A 12,277-nucleotide genomic window follows, 5' to 3' on the forward strand; every position below is an offset into this window, starting at 1 on the left:
ATCCTGCAACGGAATTTGAAATATAAGAGAACATCAGCGGCATTGTTACAGCTATAGGGGCGAAATGAGCTTTGTAAAGGTGCCTCTAGAAGGTCAAAGGCTGGATATAAGAGTAGCAGAGGGAAGGGTAAAGGTGTTTTGCAATGGTGAAAGGTGAGACCCCTGGAAGATGCAAATCTCCCACAGGGTGTCCAGAGATCTCAGTCGTCTCCTTGGGGACTCGTTTAGGTGCGAAGCAGCCGTGGGCAGATGGATCACCTGGACCGGTGTATCTGTGAAAGCTGCTCATTATAGGCTTGGCTGGCTGTGATAACCTGATCGGTTTAACAGTTTCTCTTATAACGGCTGAGGTTTTGATTTGAGAACAGGGAGGGGGGTGATTCTAGACCAGTATGAAAGGGCAACTAATTACAGGCTCCAATGACTGTGATGTTCTGCGAAGGTCCTTAAGGCAGCAGCTCCCAGAGAGATGGTTAAGACATATCCAGTTACGCCACTAAGCCCTATCCTCCACATAAAGCAAGCAGCCATGACCAGTCACACATTAGTCATCATTACTGAGAGTGTGCGCATGTGTGTGTGTGAGAGAGGGAGTAAAGGAGGGGTGTATTTTCAGTCAGCATGCAAGCAGTATGAGAGCGTTGGGGGTGAATGCACTGGATGTGATGCGTGAGGCCACTGACAGCTTTAGATTCAAAAAGCATATGTACAGCATGTATGTCTAATTAGCCATCACAACACATGAGTGCAAGCTATGGTGTGTGTGAGTGTACTGGATGTTTGTTTGAAAGTCATATAGAAGCATTGTAAATGCACTGTAAAAAATGCCTGTGATTTCAACTGTAAAAAACCAGCCTGATCTCACGAGAAAACGTAAGTATTTTACGTTTTGACAGTTTAGTGGCTAATTCGTACGAGTTCAGTCGTACGAAATTGTACGATTTTAAAAAGGAGGCGTGGCACCTAACCCCACCCCTAAACCCAACCGTCATTGGCGGATGAGCAAATCGTACTAAATTGTACGAAATAGATCGTACGAATTCGTACGAATTAGCCACTAAATCAAAAAGTTACGAATTGCCGTGAGATTGTGTTGAAAAAACCTACAGTAAAAATCCGTAACATAGTCAACAGTATGTTTCCTTAATATATATACGGCGAATAACCGTAAATTGACTTTCCCAGAATTCCCTGCATGGCACATCACTTTTTATGCTTTTTGTTGACATGGTTGACATACTATGGATCTTTAGTTGTTTCCCCATCAGTTATATACATTAGAGATGTATATTACATCTAATGTAGATAAACAATGTTCATTTCATGACTTTAATTTTATGCGTGTTACCATACTGGTGTTAAGTAGCTGTGTGAAAGACACTGAGCACCTTGTATACACTGATACACTTTCCTGCTTGTGGGGAAAGTTGTTTGGGATGAGCATTGGTTCATTATGTAACTTTCTCATCACCACCTGCATATGGCTGTGTTAACATGTCTATCTGTGTAACAAAAGATGTGTAGATGTTGGTAATACAAAAGAAAGACATATTACATCTTTAAATTAATAAAATATGGTAGTTTACTGTAAAAATGAAAAATTACTTTTACGGTTTGTACCATATTTTTAATGGTAAAATACTGCCAACCACAGCTGCCAGTTTTTTACTGTAAATTTTACGGATTTATTTTTTACAGTGTGCCAGAATTTTCTGTTATACCATTCCTAAGGTATGTGTAAGGTTTTTTTTTTTTTTTTTTACACATTTTGTTTTACGTTTTTAGGACAACATTATCTCCAGCAGAAAAGATATCCAAGATGCTGTTTTAAATTGTAAAGAAATCTGTGTTTTTGAAACTAATGAAGACAGCAGAAGTTAATGATTGATTTGAATTATTTAGCCTGACATGTTTACTGCTCCAAAATATTTTAAAAGTTTCTCAAAATAAAATATATTGTGTTCAATTTGGGAAAAGATTTAGTTTTTTCACCCAGACATTTAAAAAGAATATATTTTAGAGGTATAATCACAATACTGTGAAACCATGATATTTTATCCAAGACTATCATACTGTCAGAATCTTACACCGGCCCATGCCTAGAATGCACTTCAATCCCTTTAGGATTCTGTGATTGCAAAATTTAATGCAAAATCAAGCACATGCTGCAAAAGTGAAATAATTTTCATTTTTTTAATTGCCGCAAATTTTGGGCATCCTTATTAGCTGTGTCGTGACAATATCGCAAATGGCATTCAGCCAAATCCCACTTCAAGTGCATTTAATCGATTGCTAAACCTCTTGCTCCCTGTTCATCAACCACCGTGCACATCATGAAAATTGAATATATTTTCACTGTACAGCAGACTACTTGCATAAAATGCATATACAGTTGAAGTCAGAATTATTAGCCCCCCTGTTTATTTTTTCCACAATGTCTGTTTAACGGAGAGATTTTTTTCAACACATTTCTAAACATAATAGTTTTTTAGTTTAGTGTTTATTTATTTTATCTTTGCCATGATGACAGTACATAATATTTTACTAGATATTTTTCAAGACACTTCTATACAGCGTAAATCGACATTTAAAGGGCTAACTGGGTTAATTAGGTTAACTAGGCAGGTTAGGGTAATTTATTTAGGGCAAGTTATTGTAGAATGATGGTTTGTTCTGTAGACTATCGAAAAAATATATAGCTTAAAGGGGCTAATAATTTTGACCTTAATATAGGTTAAAAAAATTAAATAAAACTGCTTTTATTCTAGCCAAAATAAAGCAAATAAGACTTTCTCCAGAAAAAAAAAATATTATCAGACATACTGTGAAAATTTCCGTGCTCAGTTAAACATCATTTGAGAAATATTTGAAAAAGAAAAAAAAATTCAAAGGGGGGCTAATAATTCTGACTTCAACTATAATTAGAATTTATTTCTCTAAATCTCCTAAAAAATTTAATTGTAGTGTTCAAAACATAATGCAATGCAAAATGCCTACAATGCTGATTCATTGGACAAATACATGATATTATATACATTTTTATTAGCATGTGCTTTACTAAACCTAATCATTTTGCTAATGTAGAAGATGACTTTTTCAATAAATGATCAAAATAAATCTTTGTGTATCAAAATGATACATCGTAAAAAGGTACTGAGCCCAATAATTCTCGAGGCCAACAAATTAAGTAAAGACAAGAGTCATTCTGGTTCAGCTACTCTAATTCATATGTTTTGGTCCTGTCCTTTCCTGCTTTTTTGGAGGCAAATTTTCCTCTCGTTGTCTGCTAATGCCACTGTTGATATTCCATCTTGTCCAATTCTTGGTTTATTTGGGGTTTTCCCACCCGGCCACACTTTACCCTCTCATTTTGCAGACTTTGTAGCCTTTTTTACCCTTCTAGCTAGGCGGTTAATTCTTCTGAACTGGAAGAGCACTAGGCATCATGGTGGTGCAGTGGGTAGCACGATTGCCTCAAACCAAGAAGGTCGCTGGTTCGAGCCTCAGCTGAGCCAATTGGCATTTCTGTGTGGAGTTTGCATGTTCTCCTCATGTTCACGTGGGTTTCCTCCGAGGGGGTTTCCTTCCTCCAAAGACATGGAAGTTGTCCGTAGTGTATATGTGTAAATGAGTGTGTGGATGTTTCCCAGTGATGTGTTGCAGTTGGAAGGGCATTCGCTGTGTAAAACACATGCTGGAAAAGTTGGCGGTTCATTCCGCTGTGGCGACCCCAGATTAATAAAGGGACTAAGCTGAAAAGAAAATGAATGAATGGAAGAGCCCTTACCCCCCCCCCCCCCTTCTCACACTTGTTGGATAAGAAATGTTCTTTATTTTATGAAATTAGATAAAATTAGGCACTCTCTTCACCGACCTAGCACGACTTTCATTAAACTGTGGAAACCCCTTCACAAACATGTCCAAACTCTTCAGCTTGACCCTGCTTCTTCTGATTGAGTCCCCAGCTTGGTACTGGATACTCGTTATGGTCAGCACATTGTAGACCTGTATTTTCTGTATGTAAGATTGCACTAGTGTTTATTTTAGTTTATTTATTTAATTTCTTTTTTGTTTTTTGCTCAAAATACACTACATTGTATTTGCATATTGTAACATGTTTGTTGTCCTTTTTGTATATTTTTATGTTTTTTACAATGTATAAATATAACATTAAAACAATTAAGTAAAAAAGACAAGATTGACTGTGATAATGCATGCTAAATAATGCGATATTCTATAAGATATGATATTTTAAACAATTATATAACCAACATTAGATTTTATTCCTTTGGAAAACAATATTCATTACAAGTTCTAAAGGCAAACCACCATGTTTGACTGTTACACAAAACAAATCATAAATTTTAACAATGTAAACAGTAATAAATAAAGCATCAGCACCACCTTCCTCTACTGTAGACCATTTCAATGTGGTCATGCCATCGACCCATGGATATTTCCTGCTTATTATTAAACTATTTCATAACTAACAAGAGGCAATTCATAACCATAACTTCATGTTAATACAACTATGGTTGGGACCATTGTTTTTGTTTACATCCCTCAAAATGCTCTATAGTTTTATCAGCCTGAAAACATTAAGAACACTCAGATGAGCAAACGCATTTGAAACTGAGTGCAGTTACTTCACTGCTGTCTTATTAATATAGAATAAATAAGTAAAGTAAAAATCAAACAGCATGTCCTCTCTGCTTTGTTTCAGAGATGCCTGTTTATGTCTAATTGCAGGTAATGACAGGCACACAAGCATAATCTCTTATTAAATTGCTCATTTATTACAAACCACTGCGATATGTAGACTATCAACATTCGCAATATTTATATATAGCCTTGTGCCGAAAATAGTGCTGCAAATTTTGAGAAGGTAAATTTGAGGCTGCAAAAATCAGAAAACAGAGTCCTAGAGGGACTGGCACTTGTGCATTCGCCGAAGTGTGCTTTGTAGACGACTATCTGAGAGTGTGATGTGGATTAGAGAAGTAATTGGCAGAGTCTATGTACTGTCATGTCCCAGCAGGCTGTTTAGTATTGCAGCGTGTTTGCCGTGATCTGAGAGTCTGTCTCCAGGTCTGATCCTCCTTTTCCTCCATCTTTGACTATCTGAACATCAATTGATTCTGTCTGCTTGTGCTATCTGCTTATTTACTTATCTTGAACTTTACCTAGCTGATTTTTTAACGGAGATTTCTCTGAGGATGTTGGAGAATTATGACAAAGCACTAGTTTTGTAACAATTCTGGAAACTCAAATGTAAACCAGGACGAAGAGGAGTGTGTTTAATGCTTTTACAGGCGGATACATGACATGCTATTATGGGACAAGTCGACCTTATGTTAGGGCCGTGGCGGTGTGGACCGCGCGCGCCCCCTTTAGGTTATTAAAGCAGCTGCGTGTTTCCTCGAGTTACAGCTGAGGGGAATCAACCGGTTGCCTAAAAAAAGACAGCTTAAATATCGATTTTGCAAATCAAAAAATAAAACACAAAGCACTCTGACACTTTTTATTCTATCTAACGCTGATAGAGAGTAAGAAAAAAAAAAAAAAACGACTCAGCAACCAAGAAAGCATTGTTATCCAATAATATGGAGGTTAATGGAATGTGCGAGATAGCTGGAAAGAGGGAAAATACCCGGATTGAGTCCACAGAGAGCGCATTCGGCTGGAGGAAAAGTGAGCAAACTGTGAAAAGACCCTCCTCTGCCACGTCTGAACCTGCCCTGTCAGTTCCTTTCAGCTCAAACCTGCAGAAGAAGCCGGAAGATAGAAGGAAGCTTTAATTAATTAACGGTACACGCAAACAAGGAACTTCTTCCACTTTGTTTTTTGCCCCTCAGTTCTCCGAGCAGACGGAACAGCTGCGCTCGCTCAGCAAGAGCAAAAATCAACATCTACTGTTCCGCCTGTGTAATATTCTCCGACGTCTGCTGTTATTTAAGGGGTTTGTTTATTCGGTTTTTCTGTGATCTCTTGGATAAAAAGCGAAATTTCCGGAGGACGCTGTTCGTTTTATGGCTTAGGTTCGAGAGGATTTTAATGATGTATATAGGCCGGGAGGACGTTTGGTCGTTATTTAATGCCCTGCCAGCGGCGCAAAAGTCAGGGGAATGAATTTGACGTCGAGATGGTATTGTCAGTTGAGGATGTCTTATGCAAGAACACCATAGTATAACCATTTTATGCCAAAACATCAACTGAAAAAAAGTTTGTTTTGTATTCACACGCTCGGACGTTCTCCTTAATAATATAATTTCAGAGAAGTATTCTTTGCAAATTTTAAATAGGGAAATCATATTAGCAGCCAAAGACTATTAAAATAGTCTACAACATTGTTCATAGTCAAACAAACAGTGCTGATTTCAGAACGAATACTCAAAGTACGTTATCATGGTAAACAACATAGGGATAGTCTCAAGTTGTCACTGAACAAATGTGCGAATATAAAAACCAACTTTACCTTAATAAAATACCATAGATGTTATTGAGGCAAAGCTGGTTTTATATTTGCACACTCAGACTTTCTCCTTAATATAATTTCAGAAAAGTAGCCTATCATTTATAAATTCTGAATAGTGAAATCATATTACAATCCAATGACTAAGTTATCAAGATTGTTGACAGTCAACTAAATAGTGCTAATGTTGTTTTGAAGTCATACCTAAATGCAATTTCTGACCGAATATTTGAAGTATAGCGTGATAAACAATGTAGGGACCATTAAAATGAACGAATGTGCAAATTTAAAACCAACTTTACCTCAATATAGATGTTGCAGATTGTTGTTGTTAATATAATATATATGGTAAACTGGTAACTAAAGTAATATATAAAATACAACAAATTATTATTTTTTTCCATTTAGAATGTTTTTGCTCAATGGGATGAACTCTGGGCTGGGTCCCTACAGGGCCTTGAGCCTAAGCATCTGAAGACAAGACACTAAATGTAAAAATCATATAGATAAGTAATCAGTACTTGAAAGTTTTCAATAATATAATTAAATACAATAATTTTAAATAAAAGTTTTTTGGTGAGTCTCCAAGAGGCTGGTACCCCGAGGCCTCACAGGACCACAATCCATCCTTGGGGTTTAGACTTAACTAATTAACATTTGTGAAATGAGCGAGAGAGAGAGAGAGAAACTTGGCTGAAACTTAACACTTTAAAAAGAAAGGAATTTTCAAAATGTAGTGAGAAGACAAACATTTTATTATTTTAAATTCGGTGCACCAATTAAGTAGTCAAGATAAAAGCCAGGAATATTTATTAATGAAGTAAATAGGGTTGCAGAGATGACGTCAAAGTACAGAAGACCAATTTGTTGCTAGTTCCCTTCAGATTTATATAGGGGTTTTTCCAATTTAAGAGTAAAATAAGGTCTATTGTTAGTGTAACTTGACAGCATGTTTTGCTTCACTGCGTAAATTGCGCACATCCACACATGTTTTTGATAATCAGATAATAACCTTTGGTACATGAGTGTGTGCAGTTTAGTCTTTCTATAGGAATGCGCAAGTACTTGACATCCAAAACATCATTATCAGACCACATGAATGTATGTGCGCAGGGTCATAGTGTTTTGTTTACAAAATAAACTGGATTAATATTGTAATATTTCTGCTTTTTCCTCTCCAGTTCTGCAATGCAGCCCATCTTTCCTCTTCCTCTCCTGTTTCTCCTGTTGGCTCAACAAAGCGTTTGGTCATCTACTCCACAGGAACCAAAAGTTCAAGGCTCTCCTCCAGAAATCTCCAGCTTACATCACCCCACCTGGAGCCTGGGACTGCAGCTGTACAGGTCGCTCCGCACCAACGGTTCCCAGACCAACACCTTCATCTCCCCGCTTCTGTTGGCCAACTCCTTGCTGGCTCTAGGGGGTGGAGCGAAAGGATCCACAGCCAGCCAGTTTCATGATCTCCTGAGCATCACCAAAAATGAGAATGTTGTAGGAGAGACTTTGTCCGCAGCAAAGAAGGCTGTGCATGAATCGAATGGAACCAGCCACATATTGCACAGTTCCTCTGCACTGTTTTCCAAACAAGCCCCTGAACTGGAGAAGAGCTTTTTGGAGAAGCTCCAGACCCACTTTGGGATGCAGCATGTGGCCCTGGAGGAGACCGACATGGAGAAGCTCCAGTCCTGGGCTAAAAGTGGGATGGATGGGAAAGAGGCAGCAGCTCTGAAACCGGCACTGGAGACCAAAGCTGGAGCCATGATACTGGCCAATGCAATGCACTTTAAAGGTGAGAAGAAAGAATAAGTTGGAAACTATTTTAGATGGCTTAATCTAAGTTCTTTGTCTACTATGCTATTGTGTTGAGTCACTAAAGGAGGTTAAAGAAAGTTATTTTTTTATCACTGATTGCAAATAACATATCACAGGAGATGGCATACCATGAAGAAAGACTGGAAAGCATCTGTGAATAGCATGCTTTGGGAACAGGCATTAGACTGCATTAAATTGAAGGTGTGGCTTGTCTACTGTACTTAGAGGATCAGGATAGTTGTGTCTAATCTTGAAGCTTTATGGTCCATTATGTGTTTGGACAGTAGCCAGACTGCATTGCAAAATTCATGGCCTATTCCTTGTCTGATGCACTGTAAAACCACACTTTACTTAAATGGCCTGTGGGAAGTGAACACTGTTATTTTCTATAATTTGAGTTCTTAGCAATGTTTTGTTCGTGAACTAATCAGTGTTTTTGAATGAAAGGTAGACATGAAAGATTTGTGGGCATTCACTTTTTCAATGTTAATTATTAACAGTGAATTCTGATTGACAGGAGAGCACTGATGTACATTCGAACAGTATTGAAACTTGAATTATTTGTTCATTTGTTATTGTACATATATAAGTACACCCCTCACAAATCTATCTTTAAAATTCATATTTAATAAATAATATTATATTTGTGCATATACATTAGATTAGTCAGTACTGAAGCCAAAGCTTGGAGCCAAAACTGGAGCTTATCTAACAAAATAACTATATAATAACATATAACATGTATAATAACAGTCTAAAAACTAGTACACCCAAATTTATGTGTTATAGCCAAATTTTAAATACAAATTTAGAAATCAAGAGAAGCAAAAAAAGTAGTTAATTTTGTAGGTTGTAATTTTTTGTTGTTGGCAGTATTTAGCTTGAATTGAATTGTATTATCTTTCAATTTCTAAATATGTTTGGTGACTAAAATATTATTTTCATAAATATATCTGTTTAATAAATGCACAATAATACATTGCCAATATTCACTGAGAAATGGATAAAAATATTCATTTTCATAATGGGGTGTACTCAATTATGCTGAGCACTGTATATAAAAAATTCATCCGAAATAAAAACAAATCTTTCAGTACATGCACTTGCAGTCTTGGCCAATTAAAAGCGTGTACATATGACAGGGTGATAAAGCATGCTACATTATCTCAGGTCTGCAGAAATTCAACCAAAAATGAAAAATCTGCAATCATTTAGGGTGTTTTCACATATAGGCTTTTGTTTCGGAACCTGACGCTTTTTCCCAGTTAGCGTGGTTCGTTTGGCATATGTGAATCCAGCAATCGTGCTCGGATCCGCACTAAAAAAATCGTTCCAGGATCGCCTGGATGAGATGGTCTCGGCTCGATTAAAACGATATATTGCTATATGAAAAGAGAATTATGAGTTGGGCAGGATGTCATCATTTCTACTGGTAAATGTGCGTTTCATGTCAAATATGAAAGAGAAAGAAAAAAAAGCAGGCACTGTCATCCATAGTTGGAACAATAAAATGGATGTCAATGGCTGCTTTTTTCCAACATTCCTCAGAATGTGTTGTTTAGTGTTCAACAGAAGATTGAAATGCAGAATGAAAGTTCATAATGAAAGTTTAGAACTGCTAGAGTGTGAATTAATGAGGAAAAATTTTGTGTGAACTATCCTTTTAACAATAAATGCACACTATCTCTAATACAGCTTTGTGGTGGAATTTGTATAGTGAGGATAAGTGTATCCCATCATTCATCCCGATCAAGAACTCATGCGCCATAAAGTTAAATTAATTATCACATTTCTTTTCTGGGGCGGCACGGTGGCTCAGTGATTAGCACCGTTGCTTCACAGCATGAAGGTCGCTGGTTCGAGTCCCGGCTGGGACTCTGTTGGCATTTCTGTGTGGAGTTTGCATGCTCTCCCCGTGTTTGTGTGGGTCTCCTCTGGGTGCTCCGGTTTCCCTCACAGTCCAAAGACATGTTGTATAAGTGAATTGGATAAACTAAATTGGCCATAGTGTATGAGTGTTTGTTTGAATGAGAGTGTGTATGGGTGTTTCCCAGTGCTGGGTTGTGGCTGCATCTGCTGCGTAAAACATATGCCAGAATAGTTGGTGGTTCATTCTGCTGTGGTGACCCCTGATAAATAAGGGACTAAGCCGAAGGATAATTAATATATAGGTTTTGTGTAAAACATAAAACAATTGTAAAGGTGGGTATTAGTAAAGGCCTTGACTGCAAGTGCAACTCACTGAATCATTTATTGAGTTTATTCATTCAACTGCACTAACTCTTTTAGTGAACTGTACAAGTGTCCAAATGGGATATATATCGCCCTCTGAAGGGCACTTTGGAGTTAAAACAATCATGATCGCCATTTTGAAATGTCATTCCAAAGCAAAGTGCTTAAAACTGGCCACTTCGAAGGGCCCTTGGGATGATTTTGAATGGTACAACTGATGGACACATTGGGTCCTCATGATTATTTGTGTGGGGAGTTTTACTCTGAAAGGTAATAGGACATAGGGAACAGCCCTTCTGGCGGCACAGTGGCTCTGTGGTTAGCACTGTCGCCTCACAGCAAGAAGGTCGGTGGTTTGAGTCGAGTTGGATCCAAAGACATGTAGTATAGTTGAATTGAATAAATTGGCCATAGTGTATGTGTGAATGCACTATGAGTGTGTGTGAATGCAAGTGTATGGGTGTTTCCCAGAATTGGGTTGCAGTTGGAAGAGCATCCGCTGAGTAAAACATATTCTGGAATAGTTGGTGGTTCATTTCACAGTGGCGTCCAAGGAAATTCAATGAATGAATGAATGAACAGCCCTTCTGAATGGAAAACAGTGTGTCCTTTTGTTTGAATCATTTACTCTTTAAAATTAATCATTTACATTTAAATTAAGAGTACTCACTACATTTAAATTAGTGTTTGAAATATAAATAATACAAATATTGCAATTTGTAGATAAATATTTAGGCAATATTACACTCATAATCAAGCTATTTGTCTAAACGTCAGCATTGCCGTGGTTGCCTATGACCTTGGATGTAATATACTGTAAATGATATCTGCGATAACAGCTCACCACTGCAAAAAGATTCACATAATAAATCAATGGACATTGTTTTTGGTGGAGAGTCGCTTGGGATCCCCATCACTATGAGTTATACTTCTTCATATCCCAATTAACAAGTAATTTATTATCTGCAGCCCAAATAATTTAAGCCAACCATTAATAGTTTAAGAACATGAACATGAATAAATTTCACATTTTTGTTTTTCTCAGCTCTAGTTCTCTACCAATTCTAAGGTCATCTGTGAGTTAAAATGGTTTTATTAGCTCATTAAAAAAGAGGCAAGAAATGATATTTGAGCCAAACCGAATCAGACAGAGTGGTCATAGCACCGCTGGGCTTCTGCTGTCTTGCGTGCTGGAGAATTAGCTCATACAGATTGTGCTGCTGCTTGATAAATGGACTATAAGCAGTTGCACGACTGATGCTGAAGGGGGAAATTTGCTTGGAGGATAAGGAATCACTCTATAGGGGGTGTTCAAAGCATACATGTGTGTGTGATTATAGTGATTTATGTCGGTGTAGCAGATGCACCTGTGAGATGCATGTGTTTACGTATGTATTTGTGTACTGTATACACACCTGCTTGTGTTCATAATGGGAAGTCTGATTAATTTTAGCAAACTGTTGTTTGCAACGAGTTGGTCGGAGTAAATAATTCAGAGTTTTATAAAAGTTTTTGTTACTGCTAGCAAACTAGTCAAGTGCTTTACCAGCACTAAGTGAATCAGTCTAAGCTAAACAAAAAAGTTGCCATTTGGTGCATTGATTCAATGTTAAATTGTTCTCTGATATCTACATTGCAGGATGCTTGGGTAAGTTCAAAAATGCATGAACGGGTAGGAATGAATATCAATCAGTGCATAAACAAATTATTTGGGGTACTTATAATTCAGAAAAATCACAGTAAGAGCATGTATAACATGGT

The 12,277-nt window shown here is 37.3% G+C and overlaps 1 protein-coding gene across 2 annotated transcripts in view; it reads left to right on the forward strand.

Moving 5' to 3' along the window:
* Positions 1–5,658: 5,658 nt before the first annotated feature.
* The window catches only part of serpinh2 (serine (or cysteine) peptidase inhibitor, clade H, member 2), a 36,703-nt gene continuing 30,084 nt past the window's right edge, over positions 5,659–12,277 (forward strand). Inside the window, exons 1-2 of one of the 2 annotated variants that reach the window (XM_056461230.1) lie at positions 5,659–5,808; positions 7,654–8,261. In XM_056461230.1, coding sequence (XP_056317205.1) covers positions 7,661–8,261 — 601 coding nt within the window. In that variant the 5' untranslated portion in view covers positions 5,659–5,808; positions 7,654–7,660. Of the gene's footprint in view, positions 5,809–5,841; positions 5,960–7,653; positions 8,262–12,277 lie in introns of those variants that run through there. The other variant, XM_056461231.1, reaches the window with a different exon arrangement.

The sequence above is a fragment of the Danio aesculapii genome, chromosome 7, assembly GCF_903798145.1.
Source record: "Danio aesculapii chromosome 7, fDanAes4.1, whole genome shotgun sequence".
NCBI lineage: Eukaryota > Metazoa > Chordata > Actinopteri > Cypriniformes > Danionidae > Danio > Danio aesculapii.